Below are 23,997 nucleotides of genomic sequence, written 5' to 3'. Positions count from 1 at the left end.
AGAACTAGGGAAGTATTCATGAAGGGTTTGGCAAAGAATAAAGCTATGTCCCAAAGGCCAACACCCCCCGTACGTCGTGTAATTCATGCTGTAGAAAGACATTCTGATGGCAACGAGGATTCCAGTGAGGATGACGATAATCTTGAGGTAGCAGCAATAAATTTGGTATGCTGGAACTGTCGAGCAAAGGGTCATCGATACCAAGATTGTCTTAGCGAACGTCAGGTGTTTTGTTACGGTTGTGGTCAGCCTAATAGTTACAAACCTTCTTGCGCGAAATGTAATGGAGCAAAAAACGGATTAGATCGTGCACCAGTGGCAAGTGCACGGAAGAAGCTTACATCAAACACGACTCAGACGGATTTGTAGAGTCCACTCAATCTACAAAATCAACTTTCCCGGATATGACTACTTACCTGCCAGTACCAAAACTTTCGCATTCCTTACCAGCTGTGAACAGGAGATCTAGTTCACGAATTAATAAGTGTTACAAGAGAATTAAGCATGAAAACCAGGCCTTAATATCTGCCATAGTAGGTCGCGACGTACGTCCATATGCCGAAGTTTCTATACTCGACAAAACGATGACAGGATTATTGGATACTGGGGCATCCATTAGTTGCATCGGATGAGATTTTGCCAGAGAAATATTAAGCATAGATATCAATTTCAAAAAAATGTCAGCCAATGTACGCACGGCGGATGGCCAGTATCAAAGTATTGTTGGAAAACTTTCTTTAGAAGTCACTTATCGAGGAACAACAAAGCGCTTCACTTTATATATTGTCCCTTCACTTGTTCAGTCGTTGTATTTAGGCATTGATTTTTGGATCGCATTTGATATGTTACCTTCGGGTTTGTCAGTCCAAGACGGTATTTCCAGTCTAACAGGTCACGAGTTAAAGTCCGCCGATGTTGTGTCGCAACGTAAGTTGTCGGATACACAACGTATTCAATTGAAAAAGTCGTTCAATCATTTCCATCGTTTGCTGAAAAGGGTCTGGGTAAAACAAAGTTGTTGAACCACGAGATTGATGTAGGTGATGCGAAACCGATTAAGCAGCGCCACTATCCGGTTTCCCCTGCGAGCGAAAAACTCATGTATGAGGAAATAGATCGTATGTTCAGCCTTGGAGTCATTGAAGAATCCGATAGTTCTTGGTCTTCGCCTGTTGTGATCGTGAGAAAACCCGGAAAAGTGCGCCTCTGCATTGACTCTAAAGTGTGTGTAAAGTCAATGTGACACGAAAGGATGCTTATCCAATATTCCGAAGGCTGAGTACATCACCAGTCTTGATCTCAAAGATGCCTATTGGCAAATACCACTTGACTCTCGTTCGAAAGATAAAACCGCCTTTACTGTACCCGGTAGACCTTTATATCAATTTAAAGTCATGCCTTTCGGCTTGACGAATGCCCCATCAACTATGTCGAAATTAATGGATTGTATAATACCAGCTTATCTAAGAAATTAAGTCTTCATTTATCTAGACGACCTTCTCATCATTTCCGATACTTTTGAACGGCACACGAAGGTGCTGGACGAGATTGCTGAGGCTTTGGAAAAAGCAGGCCTCACTATAAATCTTCAAAAAAGTAGGCTCTGTGTACCTGAAGTTCATTATTTGGGACACATTGTCGGTCATGGGACTATAGCCATGGACGTGGTTAAAATAGAAGCCATCAAAGAGTACCCTTCACCACAGTCTTTAAAACAACTTCGCCGATTCTTGGGCATGACAGGGTGGTAAAGTAAGTTCATCGAGAATTATGCATCAATAACTTCTCCGCTTACCGACTCCTTGAAAAAGAGAAAATCTTTCACTTGGTCCAGTGCTGCTGAGCAAGCATTTCAGGACTTAAATGCAGCAATGTGCAAAGCTCCTGTCCTTCATATGCCAGATTTTACACAGCCATTTTTCATCCACTGTGATGCTAGTCACACGGGAGTCGGGGGAGTTTTAATGCAGATTAACCAAGAGGGAGATGAGATTCCAATAGCGTTTATGTCGCGAAAGCTTAACGATTGTCAGCGAAATTATTCCGTAACAGAAAAAGAATGTCTAGCAGCCATACTGAGTATAAAGAAATTTCGAGCGTACGTCGAAGGACATACATTCACAGTAATAACTGATCATGCATCGTTAAAGTGGCTGATGTCGCAATCAGATTTGAGTAGTCGATTAGCAAGATGGGCATTGAAGTTACAGGGGTATAGCTTTACCATTCAGCATCGAAAGGGAGTTAGAAACGTTGTTCCCGATGCACTTTCACGCACTTTTACAGAGGATATGTCCACTTTGGAAATAGAAAGCTTTATAAATCTCAGTTCGCCACATTTTCAATCAAAACAATATCAAGAACTGAAGAAAAAACTAGTCCAAGCTGAAAAGCAGTTGCCAGCTGTTAAAGTGGTGAATGATCGCATTTATAGGAGGACAGAACATGCAGCAGTAGAAAAGTTAGCTGATGATGTGGTATGGAACCTATAGATACCACAAGAACTAGTACCAGTTGCATTACAGAGGGCTCATGATAGTCCTTTATCCTCTCATTGTGGTATTAACAAGACATTAGAGCGGGTTAGACGTTACTATTTTTGGCCAAATTTAGTTAACGAGGCTAAAGAGTACATTAACAATTGTGAAGTCTGTAAGAGTACAAAGCATCCGAACAAGGTTCTTAGACCTCCGCTCGCTAAAACAGGTGAAACTCAGAGGATGTTTCAAAAACTGTATATTGACTACCTAGGACCTTATCCTCGATCCAAATCAGGGCATGTTGGAATATTTGTGGTCCTTGATCACTTTACAAAATTTCCTTTTCTAAAGCCTGTGAAAAACTTCACAGCCGAAGCCATTCTGAAGTATTTAGAGGAAGACCTTTTTCTGTTTGTTTTGGTATACCTGAACTAATAGTATCTGACAACGGAGTTCAATTTAAATCCAAAGTTTTTAATAGCTTATTAGAAAAATACGGCATACAACACGCATACACAGCCATTTATGCTCCCCAAGCAAACGCCTCCGAACGGGTTAATCGCAGCATCATTGCAGGAATTAAAGCTTATGTTCATCCGAATCAATCCAACTGGGATGACAAATTAAGTAGTATATGTTGTCCCTTGCGATCCAGTTGGCATTCAGCTGTATATAATGGGTGCATGTCATAACGCCCAGTGTCATAGCGCCCACGGGCGTTATGACACAAACAATTGTGTCATAACGCCCGCGGGCGTTCTGACACTTCTAAAAGTGTCATATCGCCCGCACCGAAAATGTCACAGCGCCCGTGGGCCTTATGACATTTGCAACCTGTGTCATAACGCCCTCAATTTAGTAAAACTTGCAAAACGAGTTTTTGGCAGCCTAATTAATCAAAAAAATGATTTGATTAGATGGGACACCACATTTGAAGAGCAGTCATGCTTAGATAATACTGAAGATGAAGATGAGGACAATACTTTACACTTCAGTCAAATGGTTGAAGTTCTTAAATGTATAATTTGCCTTGACACTCCGCGTGATGTGGTACAATTACCTTGTAGCCACTTCAAAATATGTTTTGAGTGCTACAAAGTGATGAAAGTGGAAGCGGCGAAGTCTCTATTGCTCTGCCCATATTGCAGGCAAATAGTAGACAGCCAAATCAAAGTTTATCAAAAATGTTTAAATGAAATAAATGACATGTTAGCACAATTTTGTGTTTAAATTTACTTTATTAAAAGCGCAAGCAAAAATTGTTTTACATAAAAATCGCGCGATTTTTATGTAAAAAAATTTTTGCCTGCGGCGCTTCTTACGCTATTGAGCACTCGATTCTCACGATAAATTGTGCTGGGCGGCTATTTATACCAGGTATTTCATTACTATTAGGTTCGGGCTGCTCCCTCCTGAGTCGATTGATTCTGTACCCGGCTCTTGGATTTCTTCTGATCCGCACTTACATGCACCCATTTATACCAGGTATTTCATTATTATTAGGTTCGGGCGTTAATGCACTTCTCATAGTGTCAATAGGGCCACAAGAAAAATGACAAAGCGCCCGCGGGCGATTTGACACTTTCAAAAAGTGACGGAACGCCCGCGGGCGCTATGACACAATTGTTTGTGTCATAGCGCCCGTGGGCGCTATGACACTGGGCGTTATGCCATGCACCCGTATATAATACACCCTATCGGTTGGCTTTTGGTCAACATATGATCACAGAGGGTTCCGCTTATACGCTGCTTAGAGAAGTGGATTTGTTAGAGGATCGGGCTATCCAAATCAGTCGAGAAGATGCCGTACAAGCTATGAGGCAACAGCAAAGTCGTAATGAAAAATCGTACAACTTGAGAAGCCGCGATGTTTCGTATACTGTGGGACAGGAGGTTTATAGAAGAAATTTTCAACAAAGCAAGTTTGTAAAAGGTTTCAATGCCAAACTAGCGCCAGCTTTTGTCAAAGCTAGAATAAAGAGAAAACTAGGTACAACTTATTATGAATTGGAAGATCTCCAAGGAAGAGTAGTCGGAAAGTACCACGCTAAAGACATTAAGCAGTGATAGATATTGGCTCTCCAAGCATTTATCGCACTTTGATAGATTACACCTCCCAAGTGCGATTTTAGCGGTGGGGACTTGTAGAGAAGGCTTGTTCGAGCTCCCATCCGCAAAGTATGCAGTTTTTTTTTTTAGTCGCAGTTGGATATTTTACATAAATATTTATGTTAATATCGTATTAAGCCACAAGTATTTCGGAAAAAAAGGCCCTTAAGATCGGGTGGCGCCATCTAGGTTTGGAACTAAGAGAAGACCGACTGGTAACCTGAGGATCAGCTGACCCTCTTGACAAGTCGTCTGTCAGTGTCATTTCTCTTTGAAAGAGAGGCTTATTTCCGGCTTCGGCTGACTTTAAAATCCTACGGCACTGAATCAAGTCTTTTCCATTTGACTTCCTTCGAGACCAGACGTCTCAAGTTCTAAAAAAAAAGGAGTGACTACCAGCAGCAAACATTTGTAAGTTTTATTTTTTTTTTTTATACCCTCCCATGTCTAACTAAAAAAACTTTAATCAAGCTTAAAGCTTAGAGAGGAAAAAGTGCATACCTGTGAGAGAGCAGTTTAAAGAAGAAAGAAAAAATATAATTATTGTCCACTGCCACGTGCCAGGGCCAACCCAGGGTAACTATTAATTATATTTTTTTTTACCCAAACCAAGTGGTTCCGACCCAAAATTAAATACAGGCTTGGCAGCGGAGTAGCAGTGGCGAGCATCCATATTTTGTACGACGAAGAAAAAATTATCAGCAAGTGGGAAAATCAAGATAAAATAAGTGAACGAATTTATAAATAAGTGGAAATAAAAATAGCCAAAAATCAAGGCTTAAAAATAGTGTAAAAAAGTAATGGTTAGAAAGAATCTCCCCAAAGTTAACCTAAAACCTGAAATAGTAACTTGTGTATCAAGTGCGGTAAGAACGAGATTACACTCGTGAAGTTAGCTGCCGAGCGCAGCGAGTGCAGCTATAAACGAGTGTGATCTCGTATTTACCGTAAGAGATACACACGGTGCTTTTGTCCATAAACCCGTTAAATTTGGCATTTTGAGTGCAAAACTGCCGATTACGCACGGGTTACGGTAAACAGCTGAAATCATCGATTTACCGCACGGAATACAGGCACGAAAAATGCCAATTTACCGGGTTGTATGACAAAAACATAATTACAGTGAGACAAACGAAATAAAAAGTGAAGAAATGAAAAATCAAAGAAAGAGAAGAATAATGTGAAAAAACGAAAAAATTTCAATATATAAATATATACATATAGAAATCGATATGAAGCTATTCTGAAATTAAGAGAAATAGAGACCCGGAAAAAATTAATATTTTGTGGTTCCCGACACACTGGAAAAAAAAAAAGAAATGAGATAAACGTTTACATAAAAATTAAAAGAAAAAAAAAATGAGTTAACTAAAAGTATAAATTAGATTTATTTAAAATTTACCTTTTTTTTCTCCTCTGTTAAAACAAAAAAAAAAAAAAATGAAAAATATATATATATAATAATTAAATAAATCAATAGAAGAATTGATAAGAGTATAAACAAAATGAAAAATAAAAATGGCCAAATTGTGAAAGAGAAAAAATGTTGCGAAAAAAGAATCGGTTAATATATTACTTCAAGTGCATTCAAAAATTTTATTTGTGAAATCCCAATACAGAGAAAAAAAAGTGTAGTATGACCATGCCGACATAACCTTTTAAAAAAAAAAGAAAAAAAAAATGGAACAAGAAAGTTATGTTCCAGCCGACCGTCGCCAAAGATCTTTCGCCGCCGGAATTAATTAAGTAAGTTTTTCTTTCCTTATTATATTTTTATTTATTATGATTTTCTTTTTATTTGGTTACACTGAAAATTAAAACTTTTTCTTTTTTCTTATTGTTTAAAATTTTGTTTAGTTTTCATTAATAGTGTTCTTTATTATTATTATATTTTTTTAATTTAATTTAATATTATTATTCTTTTTATATATTACATTACCGCATCTTATTTTATTAACCCCGTTCTTTTCCAGCAACATAATTCTCTTTGCCATGAAAAAAAAAAAATAATATTGAAATTAAAACTTAAATAAATGCACTGAAAGAAATAAAATGAAAATAAAATATTATCGATTAGGGAAAAATTATTATAGAATTTGTATACTTAAAATTTAAATAAATAAGCAACAATAATTGTCTTGGTTAGAATATAAAATAAAATAAGAAGCATGCATTTTTTGATCTATCATTAAAAAAAAAAAAAATAAATTAATAAAACAGGATTAAATTATTTATTTTATTTTTTATTTTTTGCCTGAATTAGTTTAATTTTTTTGTGAATAAATTACTTAAGCATTGGTTTTTCTTTCCCCTTTCTAAAGAAGAGGAATAATAATAACAACAACAAAATCTCATGTTATATGAAATGACTAGTTTTTCTTCCCTTGTGTATAAATAATAAAAATTAGAAAAATGAATTTTAGCTAAGTATCTCCTAACTGGGGATCATGGTTGTCCGAGGGTCGAGGTAACTTGTGATCATTCTGAGGGATCTTGTCGATGAAATGTAGGACCAACAAGATCAAGGTAGGGTGGGCACTTCGCAACTTTTGCGTAGTGAAAGGGATGATGTAATTTTTTTGGCAAGTGTGTTCCTTTCTTTTTTTTTCATATTCTTTCCCTTCTTAAGCCTTCTTCGGTTGCTATCCCCTTTTCAAAAAAAAAAATAAAGTACGCTAATTTAGTTATTTTTGCCTAGCATTTGAGCGATAAACGTTGCGGTTTCTGTTTTTTGTTAACCCACCCCAAGCCGATCTGACTAAATAAAATAAAAGCCGAGGATACCGCGTGCTCCGCTTATACCTCAGGGAAATAAGTATATGTACAAAAATATTATTGACTTAATTTTTACTTATCGTCATTGCGCATTTAATCTTGGTATGCAATTATGTGCAGTTGCAATCTATTTATAAAATGCTTCTACCAAATTTGTTTTTGCTCATCATTCTTAGTACCGTTATCACTGTATTCTGTGGCGCAAGAAGGTTTTCTTAGGAAATAAGTATATGTACAAAAATAAACTAGCGTGGTTTGAATGAAAAGTGGAAGTCTTTTGGTCAGCAAATTAGTCCGGAATTGTTTTTTTTTAAGAGAAGAGCTTATTTTCAAACCAACAAATGTAAGTTGATTAGTGTTTGTGTGAAAAATGTAAATATAATTAGGGTTTTACCTTAGCATGCCACGCGGAGACCATTTGTCAGCCGAAGAACGCGGAATAATAACAGCAATGAATGAAAACGGATGTAAAATTTCCGAAATAGCTGCTAGAGTTTCTCGACATCGACATACCATTAGAAACTTTATCAAAAACCCGAAAAAATATGGTGAAATAAAACGCTCTGGCAGACCTAGTAGCATCGACCCTAGGTGCAAACGCGAAATTCAGCGCCTAGCTGTAAACAAACAAATGTCGTGCAACGAGATTAAACGTCATTTACATCTTAATGTCACTAGGAGACGGGTCCATCAACTTTTAGTTGAAAATAAGAACCTTAAATATAGTTCCCGAGTGCCTGTACCTAAGCTGCTACCACGCCATCTAAGCGCACGATTATCCTTCGCGGAAAAATATAAATTTTGGACAGAGGAGTTTCGCAAAGTAATTTTTTCGGACGAAAAAAAGTTTAATTTAGATGGTCCAGATGGGTGTCAAAAGTATTGGCGCGACATAAGGCAACCAAGGCAAACCCGGCATAAGCGAAACCATGGCGGAGGCTCCTTGATGGTTTGGGCTGCTTTCGGGTATGCGGGAAGGTCTCCAATTTGTTTTATTCCTACAAGAACAAATGCAGAGATATATACTCAGTTGTTGGACAATGTCCTTATCGAGTTCGCTGGAAACCTTTACGGGGATAATTGGACTTTCCAGCAAGACAACGCACCAATCCACACTGCACGGACCACAAAGGAGTTTTTTTCGTCAAGAAAAATTCCACTTTTAGAGTGGCCAGCCATAAGCCCCGACCTAAATCCTATTGAGGATCTCTGGGGCATCCTTTCGGCCAAAGTTTATAAAAATGGCCGACAGTTTGACACCATCAAACAACTGAGAGACACTCTGGTCGTTGAATGGGATCAAATTAATGATAATATTCTTAAAGGATTGGTGGATTCTATGCCGGATCGCCTTAACAAAGTTATAATAGCAAAAGGAAAGCATATAAACTATTAAAATAACTAAAAAGATAAAAAATACTTACATAGATATTGATATTATAGGAATTACTGAAAATGTATATATACTTATTTCCTATGAACTATTATTAATTAATTCAGTTATTTAATAAGTTTAAGAAAATAAAAGGTTTGTTATTATTATTTTTATTTGTACATAGGAGTACTACATACCCCAATAAAAGTTGGATTGATTTGTTTTGTTTAAATCGTTTTTTTTGTTAAAAATATCAATGTACATATACTTATTTCCCTGAGGTACGTTTTTTTTTATTACCATCAGCTCATTCTCCAATAGACAGTTACATGCTACATCTTCTTTAATTATTCCAAAAAGGTCGTCCACATATTTCGTCAATAGTCTCGGGGGTCGTCTTAATTTCTCCATCGTGTTCTGTAATAAAGTTTCCATGACAATATCAGCAACTACCGGTGAGGCGGGTGATCCCTTTGGCATTCCTTTTAACTGTATGAATAATTTAGTTTCATATTTAAAATATCGGTTGTCTTGAATACAGAGTGTTACTATGTCCAGAAATACTTTACTAGGAATTTTAGTGTGTTCTTTCAATATCGTCCATTTATTATTAATTATGTCCAATGCAAGGTCTATAGGAATGCTGGGAAACAGAGATACTACGTCAAATGAAATTAATCTTTCGTCTGAGCGCAACCGAACCCATTCACGAACCCATAAATCGGTCGTTCTCTGAGACTTTTCGTAAAGGGTCAGGAGAAGACTGTTATTAGCAGACAACGAGAAACGGTCGACTGTTATTTGCGAGCTCTGGTTTCTGCAGCGTTTGCTGTCGCAGTTAGGTATAGTTGTAGTTACCAGTATTGATTCTACACCATTGGGCAATTGTGTGTTTGCAATTATATGTGGTCAGTAATTTGTGGACTTTGGTTTAGTGTTTGTTGCGGCACTGTATCAACAGTGGTTTGCTGAGCTGTCAGCTTAGATGCTGAGGTGTAAGTCCCGTTGTTGTAACTTAGCTCGTGGTCGATGGGTTATATGGAGAATTGATTTGGCCTAATCGACTTTTTAATTATTTATAAACAGGACAACCTTTATAATTTGCAGTATGGTTCCCCCACAATTATTACATTTTTGACACAATGGTTCTCCTTATTTATTGGGCAGGCCTCAGTAGAATGTGCATCCCCACAAGGAACGCAGACTGCGCGTAGAGTGGAGTAAGTTTTCATGTGGCCGTATTCCTGAAAATGCATGCATTGCACGGGCCCTGTCCCACGTCTCTATTGTTATGTTGTTAATATTATTTGCTTTATGTGGCCGTATTCCTAAAATTTCATGCATTGCACGGGCGCATTCCGCTTGATTGTTATGTTGTTACATGATATTATTTGTTTTATCTACGTAACCAATAATGGCGTCACGCCAATTAAACTTAACGTATTGTAATCTCTCACTTTCAATTTTTGTATACATATCGACAACATTCTGATGAAATAGCTGTCGGAATGGAAGAATGTTATTGTCTTCATTAGCACGAATCATTAACTGGTATGCATAGAAGTTCATCGTACTAACTTTCTTGGTCAATTTCCTCTCGATAAAAATTATAACCGTTCCTAAACTTGAGAGGATCTTTTTATTTCCCACGCAATCGGAAGAACACCGTCTTCGATTCTCAGAGATGTTTGCGAAAGTTTCAAGCTTTTGGGTCAAAACAATTTTTTGATAAAAGTTCAAGTAATAATAATTTTAAACATAACTTTATTTCATCTTCATATTACACGAGGTCTTTGTCGAAAATCTCCGAACAATAAAACCGTTATTTCCCCCATCAAAAATTATAACCACGACTATCTTCACACTTGTCCCAAACCAAAATCTAAAATTCTTTGACCGTTTTGATATCGAGCAACATGACAATTTATTAACATCGCAGCAAATAAATTATGCAATCCAAACATGGCGCTGCTGGCCGATACCGAGTTCCGCAAAAAGCCGATTACAGTAAAAAAAATTCCAATTTGCGCAGAAACGCTTTTTGTACATAAAAAATGAATGTCCGAGTTGCGCAAAAACGATTTTTGCAAATAAAAAATTAATGTCCGAGTTGCGCAATAAATCGATTACGGTAAAAAAATATTTAATAATAATATTTACAGTTTTTAGTTTAGTTTTTTTTTTTTTAATCTTGGCGCCCCAGTAACTAAAATCCTAATATGGATAAAGCGTTTTAGCGCAACTGGGATGTCTTTTTTTTGTTTTTACCGTAATCGGCTTCTTGCGCAACTCGGACAATTTTTTAAATTTTCTGCGCAACTCGGCTAGTCCTATTATTCCAGTGTTTGTAATCTAACCTATTGCCTTGCATGCCAATTAAATGTGCCATATGTGACATTAACTGTTTAAAGATCTAAGATCTAAAAAACGGTCAATAACGGTTTTTATAAAAAAAATATTATTAGAACTAAAAATGATTAAGAAGAAAATCAATATCATAATAAATATAGGTATATATTCTAGTTTTAAGAAACCATTCTCAAAACTAAAACCGCTAGGTGCATAAACATTGGTTAAAATATTATCAGTATTTTTAAAAATTTTAAATTATGTAAATAAAATTTTAAAACAATTAATAAAACGTTTCTTTAAATTTCTTTTAGATAATCAATAACTATGAACTCAAACGTGAACGTACTGATGTCATATAAAAAAATTAAAAGTTGGATAAATAGAACAACTCGTACCTAAATATTCTCGATTTATTAATGCTCAAATCTTAACGAGAAGACTGCTGCGATGTTTCTACCAAAATTGCAACAAAGAGGGATAGCTTTTGGCATAGTTATGTTACTAATCGAGGCAATAGGGATCATTGAAAATCACTCCGTGCCTCATATAAAAGGTAAATATAATTTAATTTTAACTAGGAAACAAGCTACCCTCGGCGAAGTAAATATTACTCTTTCACTCTTTAAATTTTTCTATAGAAGCTGTATAACATAGTTGTTCGATCTTTATAACGTTTATCCCCTATGGTGGAAAAATTGTATCTCTTGAGCTTTAAGCCCCTTTGTAATTTTATGAAACTGTTCACTAATATTTCTTTATATATCAAGCGTCGTTTAAGAACAAATAAAAATTACATTCATTAACTCCACCCGGGAGCATAGAGCCTCTACAATTTTTTTTTTTTTTTTTTTTTTTTTGAAGAGGATTTATTAATATTTTGTTTTTCGATCATACTGGTGAATAGCCAGTAGCGACTTATCCTAGCGGTGGGGTTACCACCTGGCGCAATCTAGGAGTGACGAAAAGTTTTATTGTCGGGTCCATAGTAACGTGGACGAGGGGGTGTGCGGGTCCGGGGAGCCGAAATTTGTTACTAATGTTAAGTGAGCGATAAGCATAGAAATGGTGGAGATTTGGAAAAAGAGATCGTTTCTTTTTCTCGGGGAGCGTGGCATTCGAACCCGGACCTTCCGGACCGGAGACCAGCGCTCTACCTGCTGGGCCACCGTCCCCCCACAAACAAAATATTTGCTTATAATTAGAAGAAGAAGAAGAGAAGAAGGAATCTCTTTATCTGTATGTTTGTCATTCTGCCCGTCTGTCGGCCTGTATGCAGGTCCTTCTGTCTTTCCATATAATATTTTTGGAGATCTCTTAATGTATTCGAAAGTTTACACTTGAATTCAGCTTAGGAATGTTGGAATTTAAAACACTCAAATATTATAATTTAATAATCTTAAAACACCCTATGATACCGCAGACTATTTAACTCTTTTACTGAAAAATACACAGACAAAAAAATAAACTTATTAATAGCGCAAAAAATATTGTAAATAAAAGATCTAAAAAGCCATGAGATTCATCCTAAAACCCTGATAGATTTGCCTGAGAATGACGGAGATCTAGCTGCCTAAGTGGCTACATAAATGGCGACTGTTAGTTTTCATTTATTTTCGTCATTCAAGCGTCATTTAGTTTCATGAATCTTTAACCATAATAAATTTCATTAAAATCGGTCCAGCCGTTTAGGAGGAGTTCAATGACTAACACACGTACAGAAGTTTTATATATACATATAAAGTTAAACAACCAAAAAATTGAGAACCACGAAAACGAGGCAAGAAGGTTTTTGTGATTAGAAACACTCATCAGATCGTGTGACTGAACTTGAAAAGTCAATGCTCCATGTTGATTCAATTGTAGCGTGTGCGACACACGCCAACCACATAGCGCGTGTTAACAAAGCGTTGCAACAGCAGATTTCTTTCGTATTTTATAAAACAAGTCATATATTTTACAGATCACAGAAAAAGCTGCGTACTGGCGCAAAGTTTTTCGGAGAGTTGGCGGTACCATTAAATTCATCGCAGAACGAGGTTTTGCGTTTCGTGGCTTCGATGAAATTTTAGGCTCGCCAAACAATGGAAATTTTCTCAGAACAATTGAACTACTCGCTCAATACAATCTGTTTTTGGCTGGTCATATTCAAGAACATGAAAATCGTGGACAAGGGCATATGAATTACTTGTCTTTGACCATTTGCCTTGAAAAGGAAAAAAGTACAGGCAGAAATAGTTGCTCATGTAAAAAAGGCCAAGTATTTCTCAGTGTTTGTCGATTCCACCCCTGATGAAGCGCACATTGACCAATTGTCAGTGATCATCAGATAAGTTAAGGAATTGGAGCCAGTTGAACGGTTTTTGACTTTTCTTCCCAATTGTGGCCACACGGGAGCAGAAATGGCGGGCGCTCTTCTCCATTTCCTCCAGCAGCATGGCATTGATATTTAAGATTGTCGTGGTCAATCGTACGACACCTCCCCAAAAATGAGTGGCAAGTACAAAGAAATGCAGGCTAAAATACTTGAAGTAAATAGCAAAGCAGCTATCATTTCATGTTATGCACAATCACTGAATCTTGTAGGCAAGGCCGCAGCTAGTGCATGCCTTGACGCTGTTATTTTTTTTACGAAAACACGTGTACGTGTTTTTTACGTGTTCACCGGCACGATATAAAAGTTTCAAAGAAAAATCGTTAGTTTTGAAAATATCTTATAGCCTCAAGAATTTAAGTAGTACTCGATTTTCATGTCGTGCTGATGCTACTTAGGGGGGCTTCACGTAACATGTCAAAAAGTAGTTGTTTTTTGGGAATTTTTTCACTTGGAAAATTAAAACTTACACGAATAATTTTTAACATATATTTGAAGACATGTTTAAAGTATAAGAAAAACATTTTTTGAAAATTCTAAAAAACAAATGGCTCGACGCGGCTGAGGGACTTATTGCGGTACAGTGTGGAGCCCAAAGTTTTCATCGGAAACATACAACAAAATTTTTTTATTATTCAGCAAGGTTCTCCCGAGTGTATGAATGTCTGCAACTTAAAAAAATTCGATTTTAAAATATTGAAATCACGTCTTCAAAAAAAAAGTGTAATTTTTTCGTCTTTTTTTTTTGCTGAATTGGGCTGAAAAGTGTATAAAATAACTTTTTTGAAGTGAAACTTTTTATCGGCGTTGGAAAAAATTTAGCGTCACATTTTTTTGGTTACGCGTCACATTTCTCGGTTACGCGTCACATTTTTCGGTTACGCGACACATCCCCATCCCTCTCTAACCACTGACGAACGATCTCTCTATCTTCTTCTATCCTCTCTCGCTCTCAGCGCGCTCGTACAAAGTTGAGAGCGTAAAAATTTAAAAATAGAATACGGTTGCGTGTGTGAGAACAAGTAAGTGCGTATGTATGTATGTATGCTTACTTGAGCAAGAAGACGATTTTTAAGCCGAAATCCTTTCTGTGCCAAAACGAATTCATTTACAGCAGTAGAAAAAAGGGTGAGAGGTGTGAATGTCAAAAGAAATTCTAATTGAACGGGTTGTATACAGATATTAACAGTTTAATTGATGTATTAGCTTATTACAGCTTAACTATGCATTAACTATTTTTGATTGGCACCTTAATTCTTATCCATTTTTTTCATCAGAGAAGCATAATTTTTGGAACATAGAGTTTTCTAACCACTCTTGAATTACGAATTACATTTTATTGAAATCGTATAACCATGTCATATAGCTGCCATATAAACAATAGTCGAAAATATGGAAAATTAATAGGAAAATCGTCATAGCTTCGATGTTGTATTTTGTTCGACATATGTAAATACATATGTATGTATGTATTTGATGACTGCAAGGGTATATACATAAGCTTCTTTTCTTGTTTAAAATAATATAGTAAAATCTCAAATGTTGAATATTAAATTAAATTCCTCGTGATTTTTTGTTAATAGTAAAAATACCTGACCTCAATATAAATTTATACAAAATCATTGTAAATTAATGATAACTATAAAAGTTCCAGATTTTAACTTATAATTGTTAAAGTTGCGCTTTAGGGGCTTTTGCTAAAAATGGGCTAGGAAATTTATTCTTTTTTAAAAATGCTACCTTGTTATTTGTTAAAATAGCTGCGAGACAACCCGTTTTTAGAACATTGCCATGTTTTTCAAGCGAAAAACTTTACCGGAAAGAATTTATTGTCTTCTCAGATGTTTTTACTATATTATTATACTATTGCAGAGCAAAGGGTATTATAATTTCTGTCAGAAGTTTGCAACGCTGTGAAGGAGACACCTTAGACCCAATAAAGTATACATACAAATTCTTGATCAGCATCACGATCAGAATCGAAATACGAATGTACGTCTGTCCGTCTGTCTGTTCCTATATAAACTAGTCTCTCAGTTTTAAAGCTATCTTGCTAAAACTTTCCCAAAAGGTGTGTAGTTATTGCACGCAGTATATAAGTCGGAACGGGCAGGACCGGTCGATTATATCTGATAGCTCTCATACGAGAGAATGAAATAAAAAATTCTCATGCTGTTGTTTTTGATCAGATCGGCTTGATTTCTTCAAGATGGAGTTTTCTAACTACTATTGAATTTCGGATTAAATTTTATCAAAATCGGATAACTCTTTCATATAGCTGCCATAGAAGAGATCGAAAAATATATATAGAATTAATGGAAATAAATTGATAACATCGTTGTTTTTTATCCCACGAGCATAATTTTTTGAATATCAGGTTTTTTAATAACCCTTAAGTTGAGAAAAGAGTTTCATGAAAATCGCACAACTATATCTTATAGCTGTCATAGGAAAGATCAAAAAATTATATAAAAACAAGAAAGGAAGCTAGCTTCTGCAAGCCGAAGCTTATATACCCTTGCAGTCATCAAATATTTCGAACAGAATACACAAAGGCTAAAGAACATCGAATCTACGACGACCGCTATGGCCGCTATATGATATAGTTGTCCGATTTTGATGAAATTTTATTTGCTATTCAAGAGTCGTTAGAAAACTCTATATTCCAAAAATCATGATTTTCTGATGAGGAATAACAATGTTATCATTTTATTTCCGTTAATTCTATATAGATTTTTCGATATTTCTTATGGCAGCTATATGATATAGTTGTCCGATTTTTATGAAATTTTTATTATAAATCAAGGCTAGTTAAAAAACTTGATACTCAAAAAATCATGCTCGTGGGATAAAAAACAGCGATGCTATCAATTTATTTCCATGAATTCTATATATATTTTTCGATCTCTTCATGGCAGCTATATGATAGAGTTTTCCGATTTTGTTCAAATTTAATCCGAAATTCAATAACAGTTAGAAAACGCCATCTTGAAGAATTCAAGTCGATCTGATCAAAAACAACGGCGTGAGAATTTTTTTATTTCATTCTCTCGTATAGGAGCTATCCGATATAGTCGGCCGATCCGGCCCGTTCCGACTTATATACTGCGTGCAATAACTACACACCTTTTGGGAAAGTTTCAGCAAGATAACTTTAAAACTGAGAGACTAGTTTGAAGAGAAACAGACAGACGGACAGACGGACAGACGGACAGACGGACAGACGGACAGACGGCCAGACGGACAGACGGACAGACGGACAGACGTACAGACGTATTCTGATTCTACTCGTGATGCTGATCAAGAATATATATACTTTATGGGGTCTGAGGTGTCTCCTTCACTGCGTTGCAAACATCTGACTGAAATTATAATACCCTTTTGCTCTGCAAGGGTATAATAACGGATAAGCTCCAAAAATCAGAATATAAAGTTTTCCCACGACCCTCGAATTACGAATTAAATTTGATCATATATGTCTATATTTGTCTATATTTATACAAATCTAAAACTTTAGATTTCCGAGACTTAAAGAAAGGGAAAAAGGAAGAAATGTTAGGATTTTAATTTTCATTAAAATATTAAAAGTGTTGAAAATTAATATAAATTATAAATTTAGTTTTTTAAATTTATTTCTTCAATATTTACACTATTCGACACGTTTCCTATGAGTATTGTTTTTAAAAACAAGAAAATAAGCTAGCTTCGACTTGCCGAGTACTCTTGCAGTCATCAAATATGTCGAACAAAACGCATAAAGGCTGAACAACAACGAAGCTAGGACGATTTTTCTATTCATTTTCCATATTTTTGTCTATAGATCATATGGCAGCTACATATATGATCAAATTTAATTCGTAATTCGAGAGTCGTGGGAAAACTTTATATTCTGATTTTTGGAGCTTATCCGTTATTTTTATATAATTTTTTGATCTTTCCTATGACAGCTATAAGATATAGTTGTGCGATTTTCATGAAACTCTTTTCTCAACTTAAGGGTTATTAAAAAACCTGATATTCAAAAAAATATGCTCGTTGGATAAAAAACAACGATGTTATCAATTTATTTCCATTAATTCTATATATATTTTTCGATCTCTTCTATGGCAGCTATATGAAAGAGTTATCCGATTTTGATAAAATTTAATCCGAAATTCAATAGTAGTTAGAAAACTCCATCTTGAAGAAATCAAGCCGATCTGATCAAAAACAACAGCATGAGAATTTTTTATTTCATTCTCTCGTATGAGAGCTATCAGATATAGTCGACCGGTCCTGCCCGTTCCGACTTATATACTGCGTGCAATAACTACACACCTTTTGGGAAAGTTTTAGCAAGATAGCTTTAAAACTGAGAGACTAGTTTATATAGGAACAGACAGACGGACAGACGTACATTCGTATTTCGATTCTGATCGTGATGCTGATCAAGAATTTGTATGTATACTTTATTGGGTCTAAGGTGTCTCCTTCACAGCGTTGCAAACTTCTGACAGAAATTATAATACCCTTTGCTCTGCAATAGTATAATAATATAGTAAAAACATCTGAGAAGACAATAAATTCTTTCCGGTAAAGTTTTTCGCTTGAAAAACATGGCAATGTTCTAAAAACGGGTTGTCTCGCAGCTATTTTAACAAATAACAAGGTAGCATTTTTAAAAAAGAATAAATTTCCTAGCCCATTTTTAGCAAAAGCCCCTAAAGCGCAACTTTAACAATTATAAGTTAAAATCTGGAACTTTTATAGTTATCATTAATTTACAATGATTTTGTATAAATTTATATTGAGGTCAGGTATTTTTACTATTAACAAAAAATCACGAGGAATTTAATTTAATATTCAACATTTGAGATTTTACTATATTATTTTAAACAAGAAAAGAAGCTTATGTATATACCCTTGCAGTCATCAAATACATACATACATATGTATTTACATATGTCGAACAAAATACAACATCGAAGCTATGACGATTTTCCTATTAATTTTCCATATTTTCGACTATTGTTTATATGGCAGCTATATGACATGGTTATACGATTTCAATAAAATGTAATTCGTAATTCAAGAGTGGTTAGAAAACTCTATGTTCCAAAAATTATGCTTCTCTGATGAAAAAAATGGATACGAATTAAGGTGCCAATCAAAAATAGTTAATGCATAGTTAAGCTGTAATAAGCTAATACATCAATTAAACTGTTAATATCTGTATGCAACCTGTTCAATTAGAATTTCTTTTGACATTCACACCTCTCACCCTTTTTTCTACTGCTGTAAATGAATTCGTTTTGGCACAGAAAGGATTTCGGCTTAAAAATCGTCTTCTTGCTCAAGTAAGCATACATACATACATACGCACTTACTTGTTCTCACACACGCAACCGTATTCTATTTTTAAATTTTTACGCTCTCAACTTTGTGCGAGCGCGCTGGAAGCGAGAGAGGATAGAAGAAGATAGAGAAATCGTTCGTCAGTGGTTAGAGAGGGATGGGGATGTGTCGCGTAACCGAAAAATGTGACGCGTAACCGAGAAATGTGACGCGTAACCGAGAAATGTGACGCGTAACCAAAAAAATGTGACGCTAAATTTTTTCCAACGCCGATAAAAAAGTTTCACTTCAAAAATCGATTTTTTTAAATTTTACATGAGAAGCCCCTCTTAAGCGTTGAAAACTGGGTTTGTTCCGATCTCAGAAGCATTAATTTTAATACGAGATGGAATTGAACAGAAAGATATCGTAAGAAACAAAGCTCAAGGTCTTGTTAAAATTTTTTGTCGATTTAAAACAGCTATATACATCGTATTTTGGAATGAGGTTCTTGAAAGATTCGATTCTTGTAGCAAGTCTATACAAAATTCTAAATTTGAAAGAGTCCTATCTATGGCGACATGTCAGTAAATTAAGCCTTACGTGTTCAACTCTAAAATGACCCATCGACATCGCGGTTTTCTGAACAATTGCTAAACATTGGTAATGGTGAAACTCAATTGTATGGATGAACGCAATATAGGTATTTAACTTCCAGTCAACTTTTGCAATATGGAGGCTACCAAAGATGAGTTGATGCAAAGAATTTTTCAAAGATACAATTTAAATATACGAACCATACATGGTTACGTGAGCGAGCTATTTTAGCTGCGAAAAATGTAGATGTCGGCACGATCAATTTCTAAGTACAACAGTCAACAGTAATACAGTAATACATTTACATTTATGTAAATCAATTGGCACTATTGTTGATCCAGATGAAGTTGTCAACTATTCCGTAGAATTCACTGGATTTACCTGGAATGCCACCACATAATTTGCGATTAAAGATTGGCTCTCATATAGTTTTGCTTCGAAATTTAAATGCACCAAAATTGTGAAAAATAGTCAATAAAAAAAAGGCAACATTCTTGAAGCCACTATTTTGAGTGGAAAATTTCAAGGTGGAGATATACTTCTACCATGGATTCCAATGATTCCTTCAGATTCGCCGATACCATTTAAACGTTTACAATTTGCATTCCGCTTGCCATTTGCGATGGCTATTAATAAGGCCCAAGGTCAAACGATGACGATTTGTGGACTAGATTTCGATAATCCGTGCTTTTCTCGCAGACAATTATACGATGAGTGCTCGAGGGTGGGAAAACTATCGAATATATGTATTTATTTATACCTTTCAAGGATTATCCAAAAAAATTGTACATCCGAGGACATTACGATAATATCAGTATTTGTGGATAATTAACTTTGAGAATAAATACCCGTTATAGAATAGTTTAAGATCTAGCGACTTCCAGTTTTTATTCAACCCAGCTTCGACATTTAACATCTTTAAAAGCATACTAATACACAATACTTACCTGCTATCGATTGGTTAAATTGTGATAAATATATACGAATGACGTTAGGTATTGTAATAAGTTTCGAATACAAATTTTCATCAAAACGGTCTTATTGTTGCAGCTAATTTCCGAAAGTTAACATTTAATATGTGGGACAGGACAATGTCTTTCGGGTCCGCTAGTATATTATAAATATATATATACATATATACTAGCTGACCCGACAAACGTAGTTTTGCCACCAGATGACTTTATAATTTCTGTACAAAAACTACTCAGTTCTAGACTTATCTTATATATAAAAATGGAACGCAAAATGTGTTGGTAAGCGCATAACAAAAAAAAAAAATAAAAATAACAGATAGGTGCCTAAAATAGTCCTCAAGATCGGACGAAGGAGGTATGTAAGAGCAGGTAATATTTTTCTTTGTTTTTGGGTCGGGTTTCAAATTAGTTAATATTAAATTTTGAATTGTCGATTTGATTTTGTTTGGTTTTATATCCCTCGCTGTGAATTTTTACTACAGGTCTGCCAACACTTACACCTCCCCTCGCCTTGTGGACGGGAGTTCTTCTTGCCCAAGGGGAAATTTTTGATGGCCAAATCAATGCTGCCCGATGATCTTCTTCCCTGCAAGCCTTTTCTATCGCGGAAGACACTTCTGAGTGACTTCTGGAAGATAAAACTATCTTCCGCGACTATCGCTTTCGGATCGCGGAAGTGACGTCCGTCGGGAAGAACTGTGACACTTCTGCGTCACCCCCCAGAAGAGACTTCTGCGTCACCCCCCAGAAGAGACTTCCGCGACACTTCCAGAAGTGACTTCTGCGTCACCCCCCAGAAGAGACTTCTGCGACACTTCCAGAAGTGTCTTCCGCGACACTTCTAGAAGTGACTTCCGCGACACTTCCAAAAGTTACCCAGAAGAATATTCCCAATTGGAAAAAAATAATAGAAAATATTTTTACTATATTTATTAAAAATTTAATTTTTTTTTAAATATGATAACTTATATGTATGTTAATATATTTTTTTAAATATAATTTTGTATATTTTCGACGCTTGTACACCCGATGAACTGTTGATGGAAGATTTTTTGATTTTTCAGCTCTGAATCATCCAGAAATTTAACAAATGTAAACTCTAAAAGAAAACAAACAAACAAATAATATTATTAAAATGAAAAGCATATTTAGAAACTGATGTGCATTACCTTTATATAAAAAATAGTTGATCTTAACATGTGCTGCATTTTTGCCGGCATTGTACGCGTTGTTAGACGCAATAATATCTTTAAACACTTAACAATTTTCAGACTTGAACTGGCATGTCAGCAATCTAGAAACTGAATGACGCTTTGCAGCAAAATCAGTACGCGGGTCAAAGGAAAATACAAAAAAATGTTCAGTAAAACCAGAATATCGGTAAATTTTTGGGACCTTTGCTTTACTATCTTCCTATCAACTTCCAGAAGTGAATTGGGAGATAGTTTTTTTTGTATATTTGTTGTTGTAAAATGTGTGCTATCGTCTTTCTATCTTCCAGAAGTGACTCAGAAGTGTCTTCTTCGGGATAGATGTGTATTTTGTTTTTGTAAAATGTGTTCTATCGTCTTTCTATCTTCCAGAAGTGACTTATAAGTGACTTCTAGGCGATAAAAAACTCTTCTTTTTTTTCCAAAAATTTCTATCGTCTCTCTATCTTCCAGAAGTGACTCAGAAGTGTCTTCTTCGGGATAGATGTGTATTTTGTTTTTGTAAAATGTGTTCTATCGTCTTTCTATCTTCCAGAAGTGACTTATAAGTGACTTCTAGGCGATAAAAAACTCTTCTTTTTTTTCCAAAAATTTCTATCGTCTTTCTATCTTCCAGAAGTGTCTAAGAAGTAACTTCTAGGCGATAGATGTGTATTTTGTTTTTGTAAAATGTGTTCTATCGTCTTTCTATCTTCCAGAAGTGACTAAGAAGTGTCTTCTAGACGATAGGGGATAAATTTATCTTCCAAAGGCTTGCAGGGTTTTGGCAAAAGCAGAACTACGGGGGTGTATTGATGTGGCTTGCGATTTACTAATGAAAGAGGACAATTTAGAGACTTCTGCAGAGATTATGTTATGTAACAACTTACGCAATGCTATATTCTGGGTTGGCCAAAATAAAAATGTAGATTCAAACTACACATCCGAGATTAGCTAGATGTACTCTATGGCTTTGGAAATCTGGCTGTCTTGGGATCGAATTAACAGGTTAGAATGTAATTCTTTTTTTGCTCAATTTCGCAAAATATTTACCGGGTGGATTAGATAAGCAACAGAATAATTTATATAAAGCCGCCAAAGTCACTGATAAACGACTGGTTCTTTGATGCCGATGGATTTCGGTTGCACTGGCTTAAAAACTTTCCACGCTTCTTTTGGTATGCACTGTATATCTATTTCTAGACACGATAAGATAAGAGCTTGTACTGCTTATGAGCACGACTTGAAACAGAAAGACAGTAAGCTGGGGTTTCGAGCTTTATCTCGACTCTCAAATTGCTGTTGGGATGCTTTTTGAAAAACCATTATTTGCCATTCCCAGGAGGGGTTTTCGAAATATCTGGTAATATTGAAGCGGGCTTTATTTAATATTGAAAATGGTAAAGTCGGTGTAATCTAACAACCTTTTTCTTTCCAAAAAAATTGTATGGGAATGAAAACTACTGAGGGGATGGGGGAGAGCATATAAGGCAAAGTGTCTGATTGCATTCAACTTGGTGAATGCCAGCATGATCCTTATCACTGCTCTCCTCAAGCCGACGCACTACCTCCACGTGGTTCTCCCTGGATTGCCATTCAACATCCGTTGAGTGGCAAACTAAAGCGCGCGACGAGAGTCCTAGCTCTTCAAGCTAGGTTGTGGCGTAGGACTTGAAATCCACCCATGGAAAAACCAAAATTCAATGAAAGAAGCAGAAGAAGCCTCGGAACGGGACCGATTTAACGTTGACGACCATGGCAAACGAAAAAGGACAATGATTTGAGAGTATGCACGTGGAATGTACGAACACTGTACAGACCAGGTGCTGCTCAACAACTAGCAGATACCCTCAAAAAATGTAGGGCTGATATCGCTCCTATACAGGAAATGCGATGGATAGGGCAAGGTTGCATTAAGAAGAAGAACTGCGAAATTTACTACAGCTGCCATTCAGAAAGGCATGAATTTGGCTGTGGCTTCGTTGTTGGCGCCAGACTGCGGCGCCGAGTCTCGCACTTTCTGCCAATAAACGAGAGACTTGCAACGATCCGAATTACTGCCAAATTCTTCAACATCAGCCTGATATGCGCGCACGCTCCAACCGAAGAAAAAGACGATATAACCAAGGATACTTTCTATGCGGAGCTCGACCGAGCTTACGGCCGCTGCCCTTCTCATGACATTAAAATCCTCCTTGGGGACTTTAAGGCCAAGGTAGGGCGAGAAGACATCTTTGGTACCACCGTCGGGCGATTTAGTCTACATGAGACCACCTTGAGCAATGGTATCAGATTAATAGGCTTTGCTGCAGCGCATAATATGGTAGTTCGTAGTACTGGGTTCCGTCATTTGGACATACAGAAGGCGTCGTGGCTCTCTCTCGATCGACTGACCAGAAATCAGATCGATCATGTTGTGATCGATGCAAGGCATGCATCTAGCGTACTCGACGTGCGATCC

At 36.1% G+C, this 23,997-nt stretch overlaps 1 protein-coding gene across 3 annotated transcripts in view; it reads left to right on the top strand.

The window, feature by feature from the left end:
• Window positions 1–23,997, top strand: part of LOC108101339 (lachesin) — a 427,086-nt gene that overhangs the window by 104,445 nt on the left and 298,644 nt on the right. For 2 of the 3 annotated variants that reach the window (XM_043207880.1, XM_043207878.1), the window contains one exon: window positions 11,403–11,644. In XM_043207880.1, coding sequence (XP_043063815.1) covers window positions 11,539–11,644 — 106 coding nt within the window. In that variant the 5' untranslated portion in view covers window positions 11,403–11,538. Of the gene's footprint in view, window positions 1–6,229; window positions 6,336–11,402; window positions 11,645–23,997 lie in introns of those variants that run through there. The other variant, XM_043207879.1, reaches the window with a different exon arrangement.

Source organism: Drosophila ficusphila, unplaced genomic scaffold, assembly GCF_018152265.1.
Source record: "Drosophila ficusphila isolate 14025-0441.05 unplaced genomic scaffold, ASM1815226v1 contig_348, whole genome shotgun sequence".
Taxonomy (NCBI): domain Eukaryota; kingdom Metazoa; phylum Arthropoda; class Insecta; order Diptera; family Drosophilidae; genus Drosophila; species Drosophila ficusphila.
The sequence above is the reverse complement of the archived record's forward strand: the minus strand, read 5'-3'. Positions and strand labels throughout refer to the sequence as shown.